Consider the following 25,525-nt stretch of genomic DNA (forward strand, 5'->3'; position numbering starts at 1 on the left):
TTGCTTCGAAGTAGGAACCACGGTTACTGGCTGAGGGTAAGTGTGAAAGAAGGGACCCCACTCCGTCCTCTGCGTTCCTTCAAAAGAAAGTTTTATTCTACTCATTTCTACAGGTTTTTATAGCATACAAGGTAGTCTCCTACGTGACTGTTTTCAGGTATTTCAGGGAGGGTACATTTTGTCTAAAGCCATAAGGTGTGTTTACATGTCTTTAATCTCAAGGGACAATTTGTTTGGGGCTAGACGGGAAACAACAGGGGCAGGAAACAGGAGCCTGGCAGGAGCCCAGCGACTATTCCCTTATCTAAATTGCTGCCTATCTTCAGGCACACAAAGCTTTGGCTTTCTCCCAGCTTGGCGCCCTCCTTCAGCATCCAGAGCTTGGGAGCAGCCTCCCTGTATAAGTTATCCAGCCAGGGAACTTTCCATGTCTCCACATCTCCCCCCTTTTTATTAGGATTACAATTTGTTGTAGTGACATAAAGCTCATTCACAGGGATATCATGGGGGTTCTGGGAATGGGTGCCACGTCTTCTTAGGCTGTTGCATCCGCACTGGAGTCAGCTTTGGGAGGTATCTTCTTTGTACAGTTGTTATAGCGCAGCATCGTTGGTCCTCTGGGAAGCAGGATGGTGGACTTCAGGGTTCCATTGGGCTGTTTTGTGACAGATAACCTTTTAAAAATAACTGAAATTATAATTATTAGTACTACATTGTTGTTTGATGTTATGCACATTAGGAACCAAAAGAAGGTTAGAAGTTTTTAATTTTTATAACATTGTCTAAATATATTTTCTGCAATTTATAACATACTACATGAATTTAATTATTTTTAGTAGTTTATTTATTTATTTTTCTAAAGTGAAAGAATAAATTCTTTGTAACTGCTGGGAATAAAAAGATATTCTTTAGGGTTTGACCTTGAGAAAGTAAAATGTTAAAAGTTATTAGGTTTGAAACAGTATATATATATATATTTCATTTAGTTAAAGTTAAGGAAAAGACTTAGCTTTTTTAAAAGTGAGAAGACAGTATTTTTAAACAACCAAGGACATGATAAACTTAACATATGTTGAGTGCAAGAAGTTATTTTGATAAAAGAGACTTTTTGCATCCTATACTGATCACTTAGAAAAACACTTCTCTATCCTTTTATCAAGAAATAACACCTTAATAATTTAAGGAAACCTTTTTCTTAATAAAAACAGCAGGAGACCATAATGTGAGGAGCTTGCAGTACAGTGAGGAATGTTTTATTTTTATGAATTATTAGGCACATACTCACAACATTGAATATTAATTATTGCTTTGGGTGGTGGTTAAAATATTTAATGCTATTTTGTTTTACAAAATCACTTTTTTCTTTAAGTTTTGAGGTTCTATTGTTAAGCAGTGTTATTACTAGTTTTTAACCATTGACCACAGAAATAATTGTTTTCCACAAACTTTTTACAGCTTTTTGTATTTATTTTTCAACCTTGACTATAGAAATAAATTTTCCACTCTACAAACCTTCTACAACCTTTTGTATTTATCTAGGCTTCATCCCACATTTTTATCTATCCAGGCTTCATTCCACCTTTCTTAGTTATTTGCGACAAAGCAACTTTCCTTTTTTCCTTAATTAGAAAAACATTCTTTATACCTTTTATACAACATGCTATTACCACCAAAATTAAACTTGTTAGAATGATGCTGAATATTTAAAACAAAACATTTTTTATAGAGAGAGGGAGTTAAAGTTCTCATTATCAGATTTCTTAGTAGAGATATTATTTTATGACACTGGTTTTTCCCACAAATGCAAACTGTGCAAACTGCACAAAATTCAAAAGGAGAACTACAAATTTGGGGTTACTGTTAGTGAGGATTAAACCCACTGAGTTTGCATGCATGAACCTTGGATTAACTTAATTAGCTTTACTACACAATAGACTAATTGAAACAAAAGAAAGCAAAGTGAAGACAATAAACAAAAAATTACACACTTACCCAACACAGGGAAAGTCTGAATTGCAAAGCTACCTTAACTCAGATGTGTTTGGTGTTTGTCTGTGGCAGGCACTTTCATTGGGACTTCCTAGTCCCGGTAGTTTAGGAAAAATTTCTGGGCAACTGGTTAAGCATAATGGGGCAAACAAAATCTCCGGCTAATGTCGCTTTGTGAAGACAGCATTGCAAAGACAGCATTGCAAAACTGGTGCGGCATCTCTAGGGAGGGAAGGCAGTGGTGGCGGTGATAAAGGAGGAAAGGGAGGGAGAGAGGCTATAGTCATTTCCCTGCAGCCTTTATCAGCTGGTGGTATGGGGACCGAGGGCTTGGCGGCGGGGAGGCATTTATTGGAGAGAGCGGCGATTTCTCTTTCAGGAACCTCAGTTTTAGAACTCTCAGTCTCAGCAATATGAAGAGGGGCCAGGGCAGTGTGTATAAGAGCCCATGTAGTAAATGTTTTACAGGAAACTTTTTGTCCTCACTCAAAGCGGTGCTTTGAATTTTGTCCAGTGCATTCCCACACATCTAAGTCTAATGTGCCTTCCTTAGGAAACCAAGGATTATGTTGAACAACATCATACAATAAAGAGTACAAATTATTTTCTGAAACAGAAGCTTCACTAGCCTGCAGCAGCCGTTATAAAGTTAACATATACTGGCGCTGGGGAACTCTGAGAGACTGACCCATATCGTTGAGTGACTGAAACTTCTGACCCACCGCGAGACAACTTGCTTGTGCTTACTGCGCAGCTTCCAAACATCGTGGTCAGGATCGGTGAGCCTCACATGGGGCACCAATTGTGAATGAAGGGAGCCCACTTTGTCCTCTCTGTTCCTGCAAAAGAAAGTTTTATTCTACTCATTTCTACAGGTTTTTATAGCATACAAGGTAGTCTCCTGAGTGACTGTTTTCAGGTATTTCAGGGAAGGTACATTTTTTTTGAAAGCCATAAGGTGTGTTTACATGTCTTTAATCTCAAGGGACAATTTGTTTGAGGCTAGAAAGGAAACAGCAGGGGCAGGAAACAGGAGCATGGCACGGAAGGAGCCTGGAAAGAGCCTGGCAGGAGCCCAGAGACTATTCCCTTATCTAAATTGCTGCCTGCCTTCAGGCAAACAAATCTTTGGCCTGTCTCCCAGCTTGGCGCCCACCTTCAGCATCCAGAGCTTGGGAGCAGCCTCCCTGTATAAGTTATCCAGCCAGGGAACTTTCTGTGTCTCCACAGGTAAGGATGGGGAGAACATTTGGGGTTTGAGGAAGGGGGCCAAGGGAGTGAGTGGCTGAGGAGGGCTACTAATGAGGTCTTGGACAGAAATGAGGATTGTATTTTGGACTCTGGAGGAGAAGAGATTCTTGTTAGAAAGTGGCAGAAAACGTGAGTGAATTATGTTTTAACTGCTGGATGGAAAGTAGAACTTGGAAGAGATCAACTTGAAATTTAGCTGAGATTTCCCAGCTTTGTGTGCTGACTGTAGTCTGGGTTCTCTTTGCTGCTTATAGTAGAATGTGAGAGGAAAGAGATCGATTGATCTCTAAACACTAAATATTTATATACTTCACATTTGTTCAAAGCGTGAACATAGAAATATAGTCTGGGGAGTGCTATTTCATGCGTAACTTTTTGTCAGGTTGTTACCATTGTGGAAAGACAAAAAGTCATGTGGAAAGACAAAAAATAATGATTCTCTATATTGATTATCAGTACCAGATTTTTTCAATGACCAAAGCGCATGTTTTTTGTAATTATTTTCTTTTCCTCTGTGTTATGTTTGTTCTGATTATATTGACTGAAATGTAATTTTATATCTATTGAATCTAATAATAAAAGAATCAGGGTTTCTATTTGACATCTCTGGGGTTTTCTTCCATTTCCTATTTTTCTGGCAATTTATTGTATCGTATCTTACAATAGCATCAATTCATGACCAATTGGAAAAAAAGTAACTTGGTCCTTCAGCACAGATAGTTTGCAAAGTACTGCTTTACAGAAATCATCACAAGAACACACAAGGAGACGAGTACAGAATGTGAGCGGCAGCATTTTTTTCTAAAAATAAAAATTGGAAATAATATGAATATCTATGAACAAGAGAAAGGATAAGTAAATTTTGGCATATTTGTACAATGGAATGCTATTCAACATGTTAAATAAATAAAACAAAAGCTACACATATCAACATGAATAAATATCAAAAACATGCTGAGAAAAAAGCAATTTGCAGAAGGATGGACATTAAGTGATACCGCTTATATTCATGGCTGAAATCCTGCAAAGACAATGTTGTGTACGTATATTTTTATGGATACATTTTAAAGAATGATTTAAAACTTGTATGGAAATAATAAATATCAAATGTATGACAATGATTATCTGGGAAGGACAGAGGCAAAAGCCACGACAGAAGTGTTTTGTTTCTTCACACAAATTGATGGTGTGTATAGCAAACTAGGCAAACTGCTATGATTCAATAGTGCTAGACGGTGGGCTCACTGATATTTAGTTGTTATTTTCTTATATTTATCTGTATGTTTGAAATGTTCATAAAAATAATTGTCAGCTGAACTTTCGATTTTATAGATATTGTTGCTTTCTTCTTTCAAAATGAATACCTTTGAGTTTCATGAGTAAATTTAAAGAAAGCTATTAAGTTAAAAAAATGACAAAATCATGTGAAGTTGTTACCCACCCTCTAAAAGGGGTCTCCTGTCTGGTGTCACTCACACCGATGGAATGAAACCAGTTTGGTAAAGCAAGCAGCACTTGCTTCTTTGGACAAAGAATGGAAAAGGGTAGACTCGTGTCCAAAAGCCACCGTCTCCCTGAAGGGAGGTGAGTGGGATTCTTGTATGGGGGTTAGCGGATCTTTAGATTCACTAATACAGCTCTCTTTTCTACCTTATGTTTTTATTTCACTCTACGTATTTCAGGGCAATGGGAACCCACCCACCCTGAGACCCTCCCTGACTCATGCAGCCCCCCAGGCACCTCTCCATCATCTTCTGGAAACATCCATGCTGAGTCTTGGATAGTTGCCCTCTCCCTATTGGGAATTTGTCCTGCCAAAGTCCTTTGTAGGGTCATATTATAGAGTCACAGCATATCAATAAAGCAATGACATTGAACACTAAATACGTTCTATGATAATTTATAGCTGAATGGCAAACATAATTCCTCTCACTAATGGCTCTTGGATACAGTGAATTATTACTTCTACTTGAGTCCACGACGTGTAAAACAGTCATCAAAGAGGCTGTTCCTCAGATGTGTAAACCAGGCTTATTGCAAAGACCCCAGGAGGTCCATGGCAACTCAGAACGGGAATCTGTCTGCCAACAGGAAGCAGCGGTTGGTTCCAAATGCCAGAAAGGGAGACTTTGAGATCCTAGGAGGAAACTGGGACTTGGCAGGGTGAATTCTGAAGATCCCGGAAACACAATGGGGCTAGAATCATTTGCATAATATCAAGCAGAGCACGTACACATGTCATGTAATAATCTCCACGTCCTCTTAAGTAAAGTTGCTGTGGTTAACTCGCTCTTTCATATTGGAAGGGCGTGTTGAAATTTTATTGTTCTATGCTCCACCTAGGTCCATATTTCATACTAGATAACCGAAAAAAGTCTAGGCTACCAATGTCCACTCATGGAGCAATTCGCGGGCTACAAGATTTTGATGGCGGGGCTGGTCTTTCTGGTTTCGGTGAGTACTACCCTTTCCTTCCGACTCTTTCATCCCCGGCTTGTGTCTTTTCCCCCTGAGCCACCTCAGGTTTTGGATTCATGGATACTTTAATCCGGAAGAGTGGGGCTGACGGACACTCTCAATTCCCTTACCTCCACTTCTGTGTGACTCCAGGAGCAGCAGTTTAGGGTGAGACATCAGTCCTTAGGAGTGGGGTAAGCAGGTTGGTGTTGGGGTCCATAAGGAATCTGAAACACAAACCTATAATGGATTGTTCCAGGGAAATCACCCCCGAGAAACAAATAAACTCACATTGTTCTTAGACGTCTTACCTTTCAAAGGTGTTTTCCTTTTTGCCCCAGTGTGAGAGAAAGAGACAAAGTCTGTTGTGTCTGGTACTGCTTTTTAGCAGAGAGAAAAAGAGCCAAGGATTCAGAAAAAAATCCGTATCTGGAAAGAGAATAGACAGACCCTTGTTACTTCTTTTGAGAATTTGTGTAGCAAGAAGCCAAGAATATCTCCAGAAGACATTTCCTTGCTTGTCCACAGGACAAAGCTGGCCTTTTGTGGCTAAATGTAGCTACGGATGCGTTTTAATGGGTCTGTTTAAACTCATGTCTAAAATGGTTGAAGGGCTGTTGATATTTAGATAATAGGAGATATAACTTGAAAATATGGATTTCTGGCTTCTCTTAACAGTGGATGATCTAGCACTAGGGGTTCACAAATCGGTCTTTATCCTAAGACCAATGAAGAATTTGGCAGGGAAATTCTGATTTTAAATAATCATTTCCATATAAGGTACTGATGATTTCATTTCCACAGTTGCCTTTTACTCTGAGAAAGAGTAGGACTTCTGTGTGCAGCAGCCAACCCTTTTCACCTTTTGAAAAAGTTAAACTATATAATACTCATAAAGGCACACAAACCCCAAGTGCTCAGTAAAAATCAAGGACAACACACCTATGTAATCACCCATGTTAAGAAATAGAAATTAACAGTACTCTTGTAAGTCCCCTCTTCACCTCCTTCCCTGGCACCACTACCCTCTTTCTTTCCAAAGGTAGCTAGCAACTTGACTTCTGACATTACAGTTTATTTTTGCCTGATTTTGTATTTTATATAAATGTAATCTTATACAATGTTCACTTTTGTGTCTTCTTTCATTCAATATTTTTGTCAGATTCATCCATATTGTAGTGTGAACCTGTTATCTGTTAATTTTCATTTCGTTTGTAGTATTCTAGCATATGAATATACCACATTCTACTATTGGTGGGCATTCAGGTTATGTTCAGTTTTTGACTATTTTAAATTCTGCTACTGTCGGAAATAAAGCAGTTCCTGTAAGGGAATAAACGCTCACTCGGTTCTGGAGGAGAAAAGAATTTATTTACGATCTTGCAAGAAAGGGCACACAGCCAAAAACATGGTAGGCTGGCCAGCGAGAGGAAGAGAACGGCAATCTTTTAATCTCCTATTCCTAATGTACAAGTCCCTCCCCCATTTCCCCATTGGCTGGGTACTACAGAGGTTACAGCCTATCCGAGAGAACTAACTGCCCATCTTTGAGATTTTAATTTGTACAGCCTATCCGAGATAGCCAACAAGCTCATTATTGAGATTTTGAATTGATCAGCCTATCCCAGAGAGCTCATTCAGTTTAAATTTCTGCTGGGATTTCCCGCTGCGGTCGCGGTCACTGCTTCTGGGGGGAGTGGCGGCCGGTAGCGGAGCCCTCAGCTCTCGGGGCTGCTTAAAGGGTACCGGCGGCGGGGGCTCTTTCTCGGAGGCGAGGGCGAGGCGGAGGACTTGGCCAGGTCCTCGGCGGGAGGCGTGCAAGGTGTGGAGGGCGGCGATAAGGACAAGACACTCTTCATCCAGTAGGAGCATGCGCCAAAGAGAGAGTTTATTTAGGGGTGATTACAGGTTATATAGGCTGGTAAGAAGGGCAGGGCTGGAAAAGAGGTGAAGTAGCCTTAAATGGCAATACTGAAGGGAGAGGGGCTAGGATTGGTTCTGAGAGGACGCAGGAGCCGTTGCAGCGGGCGGGAGTTGTTCTGGCCACGGTGCATGCGCGCTGGCGGTGGCAGGAGTTGCCTTGGCACAGGGGAGTGTGCGGGTAAGATAAGGAAGTGGGGAAAGGGCGGTTGGGAGAAAGGCGGTTTCCTCCGGCAAGCCTCCCCTGCCCGTGACATTTTGGGTGAGGAAAAGGGAGCTGCCTTGACCTCGCTCCCCAGGCTCGGGGGGGCTGCAGAGGGCACTAACGCCCGTACCTACTACCCTCCCCAGGGGGTGATATCAGGTCCCCTGGCCCAGGCCTGGTAAGCCGAGGTACAAGCTCAGTCACCCGCATCCCGCCTCTGATTTTACCTCATATCTCTTTACATTCCAGTAACCGTGGTTACTTTTCCATATAAGGAGCTGGCGCAGATTCTCTCTTTCTTCCCTTTACCACAGGGCTTGTTTAAGCTGGTTCTGCCTCCATTTTCCCTGTTCCATGCTGTCTCTATGTGAAAGCTAAACTTATCCCTTTCTTACACTACCATGGACCTTCTTGACCATGTCTCTTGGTGCACACGTGCACACTTTCTGTTGGGTATATATCTAAAAGCTAAATTGCTTGGTCATAAGGTATGCATATGTTAGACTTTGGCAGATACTGCCATACAGTTTTCCAAAGTGGCTTTTCCCATTTATACTTTCACCAGCACAACACTAGAGCTTTAATGGCTTCTCATCTCAATATCATTGGAATTGCCAGCCTTTTGATTTTAGGCTTTCTCTGAATATGTACAAGTATTTCATTGTGGTGTTAATTTTGCTTTCCCCTTCCTGCTAAGTATGCTGAGCACCTATTCATATATTTACTGGTCATCTGAATTTCTTCTGTTGTGAAATGCCTGTTAAAGTATATTCTGCCCACTTAAAATTGGGCTGTCTGTCTTTTTCTTAATAATTTGTAGGAATCTTTATAGATTCTGGATACAAGCCCCTTCATTTGTGTGTGCTGCAAAAAACCTTTCCAGCTCCATGGTTTGCCTTTTCACTCCCTTAATAGTGTCTCTTGATGAAAAGAAGTATTAATTTTAGTGTATAATAATTTATCAAGCTTTTCCTTTATTGTAAGTGCTTTTGTATCTTATTTAAGAAATCTTCCCTACTCCAAGGCCAAGAATCTATTCTTCTTTGTTATCTTCTAGAAGCTTTAGATACACAATACCTCTGGATTGATTTTTGTTTGTGAAATGAGGCAGGAATCAAGTTTTGGGTTTTTTTAATAAGGATATACATTTGTCCTAATGTCATTTATTGAAAAAAAAAAACAAAACTTTCCTTGCTACTTTATATGGCACCTTGTCATAAATCAAGTGTCCATATAGTGTGGCTTTGTTTCTATGTGCCCTATTCTGTTCCATTGATCTATTTAACTATTCTTGAACTGATATGCTGCCATATTACTTACTATAGCTTTATAAGAGGACTTGATAAGTTCTCCCCTCATGTTCTTTGATATTGTCCTGGCTATTGTTAAAGCTTTGCATTTTCATACAAATTTTAGAATCAGGTTCTCATTTTTCACATGTTAAAAAAAACATGCTGGGATATTTATTGGAATTGTATTGAATATACAGATCAATTTGAGGAGAATTTATATCTTTGCAAATCTTTTATTGGGTTTCGTTCCATGTATTTACTGTTTTTAATTCTATTTTTTAATAAAATTGAAAATTTTCATTTTCTAATTGTTTGCTATTGGTACACATGATTACAATGGATTCTTATACTGATCTTTATTGTCCCTGTGGAAGTACGGACATTGGACTTACCAGACAAAGATTTTAAATCGATTCTCTTAAATATATCCAAGAGACAGATATTTAGGCTGTTAGGCCATCTGATCGTCTGCTTTGCATCTAGCAATAAACTCTTTCTCTCTTTGAAACCCCAGTGTCTCAGGAATTGGTCATTTGAGTGCATTGGGTAAAAGAATCCACTGCCTTGGTCTGCTAACAATTTGGTGACCCCCAGGTGGGACACTGCCCGAGGCTCTGGGGACCTGGTAGGATGGGTAAGCATGTAACAAGCCTTTTGCAACCCCTGGGCTGTATTTAATCTAGAGGCTCAGCAACCGGGTTTTTCTCTGTCCTACCAGCACTCCAGACCCTTTTGCACCTTAAAGAGCTTCAAAGACAGAAACAATTTCCAGTTCCAAGTCCAGACATCTGACTGGGTGGGTGGATCATCAAGATAAAAGTGATCAGGAAGTTGGTTCGGTGGTTCGTGTCCCCTAGACCTGGGCTTGAAGCCTTGTTCTTGCTTCCAGAATGATCCTCCTTGCTCTGATCTCTACATCTTTCTGCTTTCTGGTTGCCATTCTGTAGGGGGTTTGGAGCCCTGACCTGAATTTGTCTGTGGAGTATACTCCTGGAAAATAAGTAATCCAACAACTAGTTGGTGTTCAATGAAACTAAGTATGCCTGTTTAACTCTTATCTGGTGTGTTACCTAGGTATAGTGAGTGTTTAATTGTTAATTGGTGTGTTTGGTCTAGTAATTAATGGGTGTGTTGCTTAAACATATAATAAGTGTCTTTGAATTTATTAGTTGGTGTCTTACTGCATTTGTATTGGTCATGTGTTCCTAATTGGTTACTGATTACAGAAATTCTTTAAAATTGGAACTTTTGGGCTGTATTGAAAATCTGGAAAGATTTAAGTTATGAGTCTATGAGAAAAAGATTCATTTCTGTAACATAATCTGGCCTCAATATGATTTAGAATCAGGAGAGAAATGGCCTGAAAATGGCTCTATGGAAAGAACATTGTATTACAGTCAGAACTGTTCTGCAAAAGAACCAAAATGGGATGAGATGATGTATATTCAATCCTTTATTTTGTCCCTCTCAAAAGTATTTCTGTGTTTCTGTTTCTTATGGGACTAACTTTCTATTTGTGTCTGTCTGCCTGTCCAAGGTACATTCTCAAATCTCTGGATGGTAATGGCAAATTAAAAAAAAAAAAAAAAATCTTAACAAGCTCTACTTGAATTGCTTAAAGATAAATAAGCACTTTTATATATAAATTAGTACTCCTGGAGTCCCAGAGGAGGAAAAAGAAAAAACTCTCCAGGCAGCAGGATTCAAAGCCTTAGTGTTTTTAATTACTATATACAAACCTGAACATTAAAAAGAAACGGCCCCTGGAATTTCCTGAAGGCAGCAGAGGGCTACCAGACAATTAAAAAGGGAAAGACCTTTTTCAATTGTCTAGGTCAACAGCTTTAAGTGAAATGATCTAATAATTGGAAATAATTAAAAGGAGGGCATAGGAACTCTTGTCCCTCTGCCCTCATTTCAAACTTTTAAAAGACCAAGTTCAACAGACCAGATCTTGTTATTTCTGTCCCACATATCGCTGTCCCCCTGAGTCTAACCACCCAAGGCAGTCATGAGGGGAGGGCTGGGTGCAGAAAGATGAGGAAGGGGTAGTTTAGAATTCTTTCTATTGGACCTGGAGATTGGTAATGGCAGGCATAGAAGAAATTCTATGGAATAGGCCACGTTTGTTAAAATTATTTTTTTTCCAATAATACCTTTGCAATGGTAACTATAGGAATCAGATTATATTAAAATATATGTAGTCTTTGGATAGGAGTAATTGAATAAGATCTAATTGCCAAATTTCAGTAAGTAAAACGAAAGATCCTTGAGAGTTATGGAAAAGTTTTCCTAGATTTAGGCTTGAGACAAATTAAACAACTGCCGTATATTTTCCAGGGCTTGACAGTCAATGTACTTTTGAGGTTGTTCATAATTTTAAGATATTATGAAAACAAAGATTTTTTTTTAATCTTCAATAGAAGAAATGAAAAGCAAATTCAGATGCAAAAATTGCAGTAACAAAGTCTAGTCTGATTCCTGTTTTTTATGATGACTTTTTGAATTGAACAAATGCAATTTCATTCTGCTTAGGTATGTTCTCCCTAAATTTATACAAGCTTGCTAATAAAATAAGCTAGTATTATAAGTACATTCTCAAAATTCCTCTTAAAAATAGTCTAACTAGACAGGTTGCATAAACTGAGCAATGTACCTGGTAATGATGACATTTATGTAAAATATAATAAAATGAAGATATGCTGATCTTCAAATATATTCTATCTAAGCAGTCAGTTAAGTTTACTAAGAAATGTTAATAAGATTTTCATATCTTAATTATCTGGATTTCAAAGAATCTGGCTTCTTAACTACTTTGTCTTTTGTTACCCCAGTATGCAGAAGAATTTAAATTTGTAGTGGCTTTGTTAATGTCAATCAGCACATAATCAGGTTAGTAAGTGCTGTCATGAATGGAGAAGACATAATTACTGGATTCAAGAAGTTTATATTCTAGTTGGAATATACTTGTACCAGGGCACAGAATAAGACAGCAGTATTTAAAGTACCTGCCAATTATCTTAATAAGGGAATAAAAATGCCATAAGAATTTTTTTAAAAAGCAGGTAGATAAAGAATGATCTATGGAAAGCCTTCATAGAAGAAATGACACTTGTAAGACCTTTACATAAGAAAGGAACATTTGAATAAATAGAGCTCTGAACTAGTTTTTTTTAGAAGGCTTAACTTAATTTTGTAAACTAACATATCCCTGGTATTATTTAGTACTTGGGAATAATGTTGGGAAAATTTTGAGTTTTTTTCTGGAAATAAATCTCTTAATTATTGAAGAGCTGATTATATTTCAAACTTGGGCTCTTCTAACCTTTGAAGGTAGTGCTGGATTGGACTGAGAGAGTCTAGGCATACTGTAAAGTAAATCCTTTATGTGTTCTGAGTATAAGGTGTATAAATGCCTGGCTGTGTTCCAAAGCCAAGCATAAATTTCTTCCTTCTTCCATTATGTTGGAGTATCTCTGTCTCTTCTCCCCTTCATGAATACTGTTATTGGAAGGTAGTATGCATGTTCAAAGAGCTTTGTAAATTTATTGTCAAATTTATTTCTAATTGTACGCGGTCTGGGTAAATAAAGACTATAGGTGGGATGGATAGTATTCTTATTATTTTCCATACTAAGATAATCATATCTTAGTGATTCACAAAAATTCACAAAAAAAGTGAATTTTGTTTGTTGTTGTAAGAATTTTGTGAAAGTGAATTTTACTTGTAGCTGACTACAAGCCCTGAATGGACATGGAAAGTTGTAGAAGGTTTGAGAAAGTGAATTAAATAAATCCAAGCTGCTAAAGAAAACCATGGGCAAAGAACTAAAGGAAACCAGGAAAACAATATATGAATAAATTGATAATATTAATAAACAGAGAGAAGTTATAAAAAGGAACCAAATAGAAATTCTATTTTTTACTAAATTTACTGAATTTACTTTTACAAGAAAGTTAAAAAAAAAAAAAAGTACAATAACTGAAGTAAAAAATTCCTTAGAGAGTTTCAGCAGCAGATTTGAGCAGAAATCTGAAAGAATCAGCAAACTTGAAGATAGGGCAATTGAAATTATCCTACCTGAGGAACAGAAAGAAAAAAGAATGAAGAAGGGACCTGTGGGACATCATTGAGCATACCAAACATATGCATTATGAAAGTCCAAAAAGGAGAAGAGAGAAGGAAATGGGGTAGAAAAGATGTTTGAAGAAATAATGGCCAAAATTTTCAAATTTGAAGAAAAATATGATCCTACATATATAAGAAGCTCAATGAACTCCAAGTAGGATAAACTCAGAATCCACACTAAGATGCATTATAATCAAATTGTTGAAAGACAAAGACAGAGAATCCTGAAAGCAGCAAGAGAGATGTGACTCGTCATTTAGAAGGGATCCCCAATAAAATTAACAGCCAATTTCTCATCTGAAACCATGAAGGCCAGAAGGCAGTGGGATGGTATATTTAAAATGCTGAAAGAGAAACCTGCCAACCAAGAATTCTTTATCTGGCAAAGCTATTCTTCAAGAATGAAGGGGAAATTAAGACATTCCCAGATAAACAAAAGTTGGGGGAATTTGTTACCAGAAGACCTGCCCTATAAGAAATGCTAAAGGGAGTCTTCAGGATGAAATGAAAGGACACTAGACAATAACTTGAAGCCCTATAAAGAAATAAATATCTCTGAAAAAGATAACTACATAGGTAAATATAAAAGCCAGTATGTATTTTTTGCTTAGAACTTCATTATTTGTTTTCTACATGATTTAAAAAGCAAACACATAAAACTATATATCTATGTTAATAGGCACACATTGTATAAAGATGTAATCTGTGAAAATAATAATATAAAGGGGGAGTGACAGCACTGAATAGGATCAGAGTTCGTGTATGCTATTGACATTAAACAGCAATTAATTCAAACCAGGTTGTTATAAATTTAAAATTTTAATTTTAATCCCCACCAAAACTATTATGAAAATATCTTTAAAAATATACACACAAAAGGAAAGAAGGGAATCAAAATGATACCTACAAAAAAAAAAACAAAAAAAAAAACCCACAACTAAACACAAATGAAGGCGGTAATGGAAGAAATGAGTTACATGAAAGATATGACACACCAAAAACAAATTGCACAATGACAGGATTAAGTTCTGCCTCATCAGTAATTGCTTTAAATGTAAATGGATTAAACTTTCTAATATAAAGGTAGAGCTTGGAAAAATGGATAAAACATTACATAACAATAAGTTGTCTGCAGGAGACTCACCTTAGATCCAAAGACACACATAAATTGAAAGTGAAAGGTTGGAAAAAATATTTCATGTAAATAGAAATCAAAAGAGAATTAGGGTGGCTATACCAAAATCAGACAAAATAGACATTAAGTCAAAAGCTGCAACAAGAGACAAAAAACAACAGTATATATTGATAAAAGAGTCAATTCATCAAGAAGATATAACATTATATGCATATAAGCACCAAATCACAGAGCCCCAAAATATATGAAGCAAAAAGTAATGCATTTGAAGGGAGAAATAGTTCTAGAATAAAAATTGGAGATTTCAATGCTGAATAGAACATCTAGGCCAAAGAGCAATAAGGAAATAGTAGGCTTCAAAAAAACTATAAACCAACCAGTTATACCAGCCATAAGTAGAACACTCCACCCGACATCAGAATAAACATTCTCCTCAAGTACATTCTCTAGACAGACTGCAGATTAGGCTGTAAAACAAGTCTTAATCCATTTAAAAAGAGAAGGATAAGAAAAGTCTATCCTTGAGAAGCTGTGTTGTTTCTTGCATGGATGCTCACTCCTGGTGTGAAAAGCTGAAGTGGCACAGGGAAACTCAAGCCATGACTTTGGTTTGAGGTGGCTGCTGAATGGCAGTGCCCTCAGATGTTTTGAATAGTCACTGGCAAACCATTTTGAAGAAGAGAATGCTCCTTCGAGGCCTTAGGAAACCCCCCAAAACACATTTAATACTCACTCCAGTTCTGTGTAGCCTTGTCCACCATTCTTTTGGATTTGATGGGGAAGGAATGATTTTTGTTTTAGTTCACACTTACCCTGAAGGGGTAGCCCTTTGAGGTCCCTGCATGATACGGGAAAGTATCCTCTAACATTCCCCACCTTGGTTGGACCCTGGATCCTGAATTCCATTCCCTCCACTCCATGTGACCATAGAATTAAAGCCCAAGTATGTGGTTTCCACAACTGCCCTTGAGGAAACAGCCACTTTAGTTCTGATATTTCACTTCTCTGAGCTCAGGCACCTCCCCTCAGTAATGGCTTCCTAAATAGCAGATAATGTCTCTAAACCTCACACTTCTAATTTCGGTATAAATTCACATGATGGATGTTGGCAATTATCCCACAGATTGGAATTTGTGATGTATTAGTGGGTTGCTTTATTTCTGAATCACACTTGCATGAATAGAAGGGAGTACTGATGGGTGTAGGTACCGTCTAATAAATTCCCTTCCCCCATCGACCACTCTGTCTCCCTACGCCTGACCTCAGCCATCGCAGGAAACATGGCCTCTTCCTTCCTGTTGGGTGCTACAGGTCTGTTTTTGTGACCACACATGTCTCAGTATGAGATCAGGCTGATCTGGGCTCCTGCAGGGGACTCTTTGTCATTGCCGATGCCACGTCTTACTCCTTTTTCCATCCCACACCTGTGTCTGCCTTTCTACAACTTTTAACTTTTCCAATGGCTTCTGTGGTTGGGGCTCTTCCTTCCACCTGAACCCAATTAGAGAGGGAACTCATGGAAGAATGGTCTCACCTGCTTTTCCATAACCCTTAGCACCAGTGAGTAAATTGGATATTGGACTTCCAGGGTGGAGACTGTGGGGGAGGAGGTGTGGAGAGAGGGAATGGGGGAGAAAAAGAGAAACTTACTCAGAAGTCCAGGCTCTGAGAGGGAAACAGAACTTGCAGGGGTGAGGAAAGCTGGAAAATGTGAGGGTTGGGTGCAGGCCACCACATATCTCTGTGGGTATGTGTTTGGGGGGGCAAGGTAGAGGCAGTGAGAAATCTGAGATAAGAAGACAGTTGGGCTAAACCAAATTCACCTTTACAACATGAAACACCCCTTTCAGATAAATGTGGTGGCAGCTCAGCACACCAAGGTTATTATGGTTTGGAGGCAGGCAAGTCAGGGCACCTGGGTCCTACCTGGAAGAGGCGAACTAGTTTTGGTGAATGGAAACCTTCCCAGAAGAAAATGAGGGAAACGCAAACCACTGATAAATTCTTCTTTCTCTACCTACAGATCTTCTATTTCAAGATTTCCTGGCCTGACAGCACCATCCCTCAGCCCCCAGGGCCCCGCCCTGCCTACCAGCCCTCTGACTTGCTCCCAGAAGGGATCTTCAACCTGACTCATCTTCTGTACTGGCCTCTGACCCCGGGGGACGGAGGAGACTTTTTGGCCTCCACCAGCCCCCAGACCTCCACTTACAACCTGAGGGAGCCTGCCCAGGCCAGCTATGCCCTGGGAGACCACCTGGAGGCTGTGCTGGTGGCCAGGGACCATCGGGGCAGGCCCAAGACTCATGGTGGGGATCTGTTTCGGGCACAGCTGCTGGGTCCTGTCCAGAAGGCAGGGGTCCCCGGGGATATCCAGGATCTGGAGAACGGCACATACCTGCTGTCCTTCCCCCTGCTCTGGGCTGGGCAGGCCCAGGTGCAAGTGCGGCTGATCCACTCCAGTGAGGCAGTTGGGGTTCTGAGGAGAATCTGGAGAGAGAAAGGAGCAACAGTTGATTTTAAGGGGTATTTCCGGGGGGAAAAAGCTGAAGAGACTGTAGTTTGCAATGTTGACCCCCAGTGGACTGGAGCCAAAGGGCCCACCTGCCAGTACAGAGATGTTCATTCAGGTGAGCTCTGGTTCTGTGCTCGACCCCCTACCCTGCCCTGCGACTCCCTAGTCGGGCACTCAAGTGGACGTTACCTGAAGGTGACCACACTACACGATGAGTCTCTGCTGGCATGGTAAGAAATCCTGCCTCTGGGATGCCTGCCTCAACCCTCAGCCACATCCTTCCTTCTAAATCTTGGCTCTGTGCTCCTTGGGCCTTCCCCAGTTTTCACCAGTCCTTTAATTCTACTCTCAGTCAGCACACGCTTGTTGATCTCCTACTAGGTGACAGACATTGCTAGGTTCAGAATAGATGAGGAAATCCTACAAAACAATAAGAAAAATCATACACCCCAATAGAAAAATGGGCAAAAGTTATAAATAGGAAATCACAGGAGAAAAACTTAAATGATGAAAAAAATATGAAAATACACTCAACCTCAGGAGTAATGGGGAAATTTAAATTAAAATCACAATATATTATTTAATAATTTTCATATTGACAAAACTTTTTCATATGACAAAAACAAGTGTAATGATGATTATAGAGATGGAAAATCTCATACTACTACTGGTGGGAGTATAAATCAGTAGAACAACTTTGGATATCAATTCAATGGTACTTAGTATCTTTGAAGATGCATATAATCTACAATCCGAAGATTTTCCTTCTAGTTATAAATTGTAGAGAAACTTTCTCACATGAGATCCAAAGGAAGTGTACAAGAATGTTTACTACAGGGATTAACTGTAATAATAAAACAGGCAAAACGTTAGAATCTACATATATGACAAGCAATATAATATTTAGATACAGAAGTATATATCAAATGTTTAAAACACACATGAGAATCATAAACACTGAATTCATGACAGTTGACTACATCCTTGGAGGAAGCAGAATGGGAAAGGGCAAGAGTATAGAAAGTGCATCTGTGGTACCTGTAATGATCTATTTCTTTCTTTTTTTAATATAAGTTTTTACCATGAAATAATTATAGACTTGCAGGAAGTTGCAATAGTAGTACATAGAGTCATATGAACCCTTCATCCAGTTTCCCCCAATGGCAACATCTTGTATATCGGTAGTATATCAAATCAAGAAAATTGACGTTGGTACAATACTCTTAACTAGATTACAAACTTTACTCAGTTTTCACCGCCTTTACATGAATTCTTTGTGTGCATGCATGTGCATCTGTGTTAGATCCTATTTATAGATTTGCACAACCACCATCACAACCAAGACACAGAAGTGCTCCATCACCATAAAGGAACTTCTCCTGCTACTCCTTTATGGTTGTTCCCATCCCCCCACTCCCACCCCTGTCACCTGGCAACCGTTCTCCATCTCTATTGTTTTGTCATTTGGAGAATGTTACATTATATAAATGGAATCACAAAACATATAACCATTGGAAATTGACTTTTTTCACTAAACATAATGCCCTTGAGATCCATCCAAGTTGTTGCATGTGTCAATAGTTTATTCCTTTTTATCACTGCTGGGCTTCCACTGTATGGATGTACCACAGTTTGTTTAATTATTCACGGATTGAAGGACATTCGGGTTGTTTCCAGTTTGGGGCTATTATGAATAAAGCTGATGTGAATATTCATATACAGGTTTTTGTGTAAACATAAGCTTTCATTTCTCTGAAATAAATGCCCAAGAATGCGATTGCTACTTCATGTTATAAGTGGATGTTTAGTTTTATAAGAAACTGCCAAACTAGTTTCTAAAGTGGCTGTACAATTTTTACATTCCCACCAGCAATGTATGAGAGATCCAGTTTCTCTGTATCCTCCCCAGTATTTGGTATAAATACTCTTGTGTGTGTGTGTGTGTGTGTGTGTGTGTGTTGGAAAAGCTTTATTGTTGGAGCAATATAGCAGGTGCACAGTATTTATAGCTTTTATGCTTTTTGTGGTATGTCATAAATATTGCATTTAAAATTTTTTAAAATGAAGATACATAGAATGTTGACCCTGGAAGGGACAGTCAAGAATTGCATATATCTTTTCTTTAAATGCAATTTTGTTGAGATATATTCACACACCATACATTCCATCCAAAGTATACCATCAATGGCTCCCAATATCATCACAAAGTTGTGCAATCATCACTGCAATCAATCTTAGAACATTCTCATTAACCCAATAATAATAATAATATAATCTAAAAGTATAAAAGAAAACCCCAAATATCCCATATCCCCTATCCCCCTCATTGTTGACCCCTAGTATTGATGTGGTATATTTGTTACTGTTGATGAGAGAATATTAAGATATTACTGCTAATTATAGTCCATAGTTTGCAGTAGGTACATTTTTTTCCATATATCCCTCTAATAGTAACTCCTTGTAATAGTGTCATACATTTGTTCTAGCTCATAAGAGAACTTTTTTATATTGTACTGTTAATCACAGTCATTGTCCACCAGAAGATCCACTGTGTTATACATTCCGTGTTTTCACTTCTAGCTTTCCTTCTGGTGACGTTCATAACTCTAAACTACCCCCTTTCAACCATATTCACTGGCAATTCAGCAGTATTAATTATACTCACAATAAAGTGCTACCATCACCTCTATCTGTTTTCAAATGTTTAAATTCAATCTAGTTAAACATTCTGCACATATTAAGCAACCACTCCCCATTCTCTAGCCTCATTCTATGCCTGGTGACCTATATTCTAGATTTTATGTCTTTGAGTTTACATATTATACAATTTGTTCATATCAGTGAGATCATAAAATATTTATCCTTTTGTGTCTGACTCATTTCACTCAACATAATGTCCTCAAGGTTCACCCATGTTGTTGCATGCTTCAGAATGTCATTACTTCTTACTGCTGAATAATATTCCATCATATATATATATACACACATACATACACACACACACACACACACACACACACACCTCATTTTGTTTATCCGTTCATCTGTAAATGGACACATGGGTTGTTTCCATCTTTTGGCAATTGGGAATAATGACACTATGAACTTCGGTGTGCAAGCGTCTGTTTGCATCTCTGCTTTCAGATCTTCTGGGTATATACCAGGGAGCGGAATTGCCGGATCATAAGGCAACTCTATACCTAACTTTCTGAGGAACTGCCAGACTGTCTCCACGTCAGCTGTACCATTTTACATTTCCACCAGCAGTGAATAAGTGTTCCCATTTCTCCACATTCTGTCCAACACTTGTGGTTTCCTATTTGTTTAATAGTAGACATTCTAATGGATATGAAGTGGTATCTCATTGTGATTTTGATTTTCATTTCCATAATAGCTAGTGAAGTTGAGCATCTTTTCATGTGCTTTTTAGTGACTTGTATTTCCTCTTTGGAAAAATGTCTATTCCTGTGTTTTGCCCATTTTTTAATTGGGTTGTTTGTCTTTTTATTGTTGAGTTGTGGGATTTCTTTATACATTCTGGATATCAAACCCTTATCATATATGTGGTTTCCAAATATTTTCTCCCATTGAGTCAGTTGCTTTTTCACCCTTTCAGCAAAGTACTTTGAAGCCCAGAAGTATTCAGTTTTAAGAAGATCCCATTTATCTATTTTTTCTTTTGTTGCTTGTGCTTTGGGTGTATGGTCTAGGAAACTACCTCCTATCACTAGATCTTGAAAACATTTCCCATATTTTCTTCCAGGATTTTTATGGTATTGGCTCTTATATTTAGATCTTTGCTCCGTTTTTAATTAATTTTTGTATAGGGTGTGAAATAGGGGTCCTCTTTCATTTTTTTTGCATATGGATATACAGTTCTCCCAACACCATCTATTGAAGAGACTGTTCTGTCCCTGTTGAGTTGCTTTGGGAGCCTTGTCAAAAATCAATTGACCATAGATCAGAGGGTCTATTTCTGAATTCTCAGTTCAATTCCATTGATCAATATGTCTATCTTTATGCCAGTACCATGCTGTTTTGACCACTGTGGCTCTATAATATGCTTTAAAGTCCGGAAGCATTGAGTCCTCTCATGTCATTCTTTTCAAAATATTTTTGGCTATTAAGGCTCCTTACCCTTCCAAATAAATTTGATAATTAGCTTTTCCATTTCTGCAAAGTAGACTGTTGGAATTTTGATTGGTATTGCATGGAATCTGTAGGTCAATTTTGGTAGAATTGACATCTTACTGGCATTTAACCTCCAATCCATGAACATGGAATGTCTTTCCATTTATTTAGTTCTGTGATTTCTTTTAGCAATGTTTTGTAGCTATCTGGGTACAGGTCCTTTACATCCTTGGTTAAGTTTAGTCCTAGATATTTAATTCTTTTAATTGTGATGGCAAATGGAATTTTTTTCTTGATTACCTCCTTGGGTAGCTTATTACTAGTGTATAGAAACCCTACTGATGTTTGCATGTTGATCTTGCATCACACCACTTTGCTGAATTCATTTATTAGCTTGAGTAGATTTGTGGTACCTGTTTTTTTTTTTCTTTTTTTAGGATTTTTTAACTATAGGATTGCATCTGCAAATACCAAAAATTTTACTTCTTCCTTTCCAATTTGGATGCATTTTATTTCTTTTTCTTGCCTAACTGCTCTGGCTAGAACTTCTAGCACAATTTGAATAGCAGTGGTGACACTGGGCATCCTTGTCTTTTTCCCAATCTAAGAGGGAAAGCCTTCAGTCTCTCACCATTGAGTACAATGTTAGCTGTGGGTCTTTCACATAAAAATATATGCCTTTTATCATGTAGAGGAAGTTTCCTTTGACTCCTGCATTTTGAAGTGTTTTTGTCAAGAAAGGATGCTGGATTTTGTCAAATGCCTTTTCTGCATCAATCAGGATAATCACGTGGTTTTTCCCTTTCAATTTGTTGATGTGGTGTATTACACTAATTTATTTTCTTTTGTCGAACCACCCTTGCATACCTGAAATAAAACTTACTTGGTCATGGTGCATAATTCTTTCAATATGCTTGGTTTTGATTTGCAAGTATTTTGTAGAAGACTTTTGCCTCTATTAATTAGTGAGATTGGTCTGTAGTTTTCTTTTCTTGTAGTGTCTTTAGCAGGCTTTGGTATTAGGGTGATGTTAGCTTCATATAATTTGTTAGGTAGTATTTGCTCTTCTTCAATTTTTTGGAAGTGTTTGAGCAGGACTGGTATTAATTCTTTGAATGCTTACTAATATTTGCCTGTGAAGCCATCAGGACCTGGGCTTTTCTTTAGGGGAAGATTTTTTAAAAATTCAGTTTTATTCGTATATATTCACATACCATACAGTCATCCATGGTGTACAATCAACTGTTCACAGTACCATCATATAGTTGTGCATTCATCACCCCAATCTATTTTTGGACATTTTCCTTATACAAGAAAGAATCAGAATAAGAATAAAAAATAAAAATAAAAAGAATACCCAAATCATCCCCCCATCCCACCCTATTTTTCATTTAGTTTTTGTCCCCATTTATCTACTCATCCATCTATACACTGGATAAAGGGAATGTGATCCACGAGGTTTTCACAATCACGCTGTCACCCCTTGTTATCTACATTGTTATACAGTCGTCTTCAAGAGTCAAGGCTACTGGGTTGGAGTTTGGTAGTTTCAGGTATTTACTTCTAGCTATTCCAATACAATAAAACCTAAAAAGTGTTATCTATATAGTGTGTAAGAATGTCCACCAGAGTGACCTCTTGGCTCCATTTGAAATCTCTCAGCCACTGAAGCTTTATTTCATTTCATTCTGCATCCCCCTTTTGGTCAAGAAGATGTTCTCAATCCCACAATGCTGGGTCCAGATTCATCCCTGGGAGTCATATCCTGTGTTGCCAGGGAGATTCACACCCCTGGGAGTCAGGTCTGTGGAAAGATTTTTGATGACTGATTCAATCCCTTTTCTTGTGATTGGTTTCTTGAGTCAGTGTAGGCTGCTCATGTGTTTCTTTTATCTAAGTTGTCTAGTTTGCATACAGTTGTTCATAGTATCCCCTTATGATCTTTTTTATTTCTTCAGGGTCTGAGGTAATGACCTCCCCCCTCTCATTTCTTATTTTGTTTATTTGCATTTTCTCTCTTTTTGTCTTTGTCAGTCTAGCTAAGGGTTTGTCAATTTTACTGATCTTCTCAAAGAACCAACTTTTGGTTTTATTGATTCTCTCTATTTTTCTTTTGTTCTCCATTTCATTTATTTTGACTCTAATATTTGTTATTTCTTTCCTTCTCCTTGCTTTGGAGTGCATTTGCTGTTCTTTCTCTAGTTTCTCCAGTTGTTCAGTTAGGTCTTTGGTTTTAGCTCTTTCTTCCTTTTTACTGGAGGTATTTAGGGCTACAAATTTCCCTCTCAGCACTGCCTTCACTGCATCCTGTAGGTTTTGATATGTTATTTCTAGTTTTCATTTGTCTTAAGATAGTTACTGATTTCTTTTGCAATTTCTTCATCTCATTGATTGTTTAAGGATTCATTGTTTAACCTCCACGTATTTGTGAAATTTCTGGTTCTCTGGTTGTTATTGATTTCCAGTTTCATTCCATTAGGATCAGAGAAAGTGCTTTGTATAATTTCAATCCTTTAAAATTAACTAAGACCTGTTTTGAGCCCCAGTATGTGGTCTATCCTGGAGAATGCTCTATTAGCACTTGAGAAGAATGTATATCCTGCTGTCTTGGGGTGCAATAATTTATATATATCTATTAGGTCCAGTTCACTTATCATATTATTTAGGTTCTCAGTTTCCTTATTGATCCTCTATCTAGATGTTCTATCTGTTGAAGAGAATTGCGTGTTGCAGTCTCCCACTATTATTGTAGAGATGTCTATTACTCCCTTCAGTTTTTTTTTTTTTGGGGGGGGGTGTCTTTTTATTTATTTTCCTATGCATTTTTAAATTGTGAACTTTAACATATATACATAACAGTGATAACTGTCAAGGTATGATTTAACAATAAGAGAGCATATTTCAAAGAATTTTATGAGTTACAGTTCCACAATTTCAGTTTTTCCATTATTGTAAAATATGACATATATACAGAAAGGTGTTAACTTTCAAAGTACAACTCAACAAGCAGTTATATCAGTAATTTCCAAAATTGTTACTGATTACAGTTCCACAGTTTCAGTTCTTTCCTTATTATGCAATACAGAGTACATTTAGATAAGTGTTAACTTTCAAAGCACAATTCAATGAATAGCTATAGAGCAAATTTCAAAGAACGTTGTAGGTTACAATTCCATCATTTCAGTTATTTCCTTCTAGCTATTCTAACACCCTAGAATCTAAAATATATCTATATCTATATATTTATATAAAGTTTCAGTATTTGTAATTCTTTGTTAAATCTTGTCTTGTCTGTTGCTACCCCTTCCTCTCACTTAATCTCTTTCTTGATCTTCAGGGGTGTCTAGGCAGTGAGCACCCTAACTTGTTCATATTGAGAAGGGGTGTCGACAGTATGGGGAAGGGGGCTGCATCTGATTGTTGCTCTTAAAGAGGCTGTGCCTCTGGGTTTTAGGACTTGTCTGCAATAGGAACACTCTGGTGAGTTAAAGTTTCTGAGAGATAAAACTTAGTGACTGAGTCTTTTCTAGAATCTCAGATAGGGACCTAGGTATTTGGGGACTACTTTTGGTAAGGGCATGGTATACTGTGGCCATTTGGGATGTCTAGCTGGAGCCTGCATAAGAGAAACCTCCAGGATAGTCTCTTGTCTCTATTTGGGATCTCTTAGCCACTGTGACCTCAGCTTGTTGCTTTTCTTTTTTTCCTCCTTTTGGTCAAGTATGCATTTTCAATCCGTTGCTGCCAGGGCCAGGCTCATTCCTGGTAGTCATGTCCCATGTCACCAGGGAGATTCAATCCCCTGGGAGTCATGTCCCTCATGGTAGGTGGGGAGGTCAATTAATTTATCTGCCATATTGTCTCCCTCAATTTTGAAGGACAACTTTGCTGTATAAAGAATTCTTGCCTGGCAATTTTTCTCTTTCAGTATCATACCACTGCCTTTCTGTCTCCAAGGTGTCTTAAGAGAAGTCAGCACTGAGCTTATGTGGCTTTGCTTGTTTGTAGTGAATTGCTTTTCTCTTGCTGCTTTCAAGATTCTCTCTTTCTTTTCAGCATTTGACAGTCTGATTAGAATGTGTCTTGGAGTGGGTCCATTTGGATTTATTCTATTTGGCGTATGTTGGGCTTCTTGGGTTTACATATTCATGTCTTTTATAAGGGTTGGAAATTTTCAGCCATTATGTCCTTACATATTCTTCCTGGCCCTTTATCCATGTCTTCTCCTCCTGGGACACCTATAATGTGTATATTGGTGTCATTCATGTTGTCAGTGATTTCTCTGAGACCCTGCTCAAATTTTTCCATTTTTTTCTCCATTTGTTCTTTTGCATGTTTATGTTTGGTTGTTTGTCCTCTAGTTTGTAGATCCTTTCTTCTGCCTCTTCAAATCTGCTGTTATATGTCTCTAGTATATTTTTAATTTCATCTACAGTATCTTTCATTTCCACAAGATCTGCTATTTTTCTATGTAATCTTTCAGATTCTTCTTTATGCTCTGC

At 38.2% G+C, this 25,525-nt stretch overlaps 1 protein-coding gene and 1 long non-coding RNA gene across 5 annotated transcripts in view; one reads left to right on the plus strand and one right to left on the minus strand.

Moving 5' to 3' along the window:
• LOC119517822 (NXPE family member 3-like) overlaps positions 1 to 25,525 on the plus strand; it is a 38,651-nt gene that overhangs the window by 301 nt on the left and 12,825 nt on the right. Inside the window, exons 1-3 of one of the 4 annotated variants that reach the window (XM_037814863.1) lie at positions 3,983 to 4,279; positions 5,584 to 5,694; positions 16,401 to 17,122. In XM_037814863.1, the coding sequence (XP_037670791.1) occupies positions 5,638 to 5,694; positions 16,401 to 17,122 (779 nt within the window). In that variant the 5' untranslated portion in view covers positions 3,983 to 4,279; positions 5,584 to 5,637. Of the gene's footprint in view, positions 1 to 3,982; positions 4,280 to 5,095; positions 5,695 to 16,400; positions 17,123 to 25,525 lie in introns of those variants that run through there. The other 3 variants (XM_037814862.1, XM_037814865.1, XM_037814864.1) reach the window with 3 other exon arrangements.
• LOC119517857 lies at positions 433 to 2,300 on the minus strand. The gene is made up of 2 exons (XR_005213643.1): positions 1,993 to 2,300; positions 433 to 687 (listed from the first exon to the last, which is right to left on the minus strand). It is a non-coding gene; the product is annotated as an uncharacterized LOC119517857 (long non-coding RNA).

The sequence above is a fragment of the Choloepus didactylus genome, chromosome 21 (assembly GCF_015220235.1).
Source record: "Choloepus didactylus isolate mChoDid1 chromosome 21, mChoDid1.pri, whole genome shotgun sequence".
Classification (NCBI taxonomy): domain Eukaryota; kingdom Metazoa; phylum Chordata; class Mammalia; order Pilosa; family Megalonychidae; genus Choloepus; species Choloepus didactylus.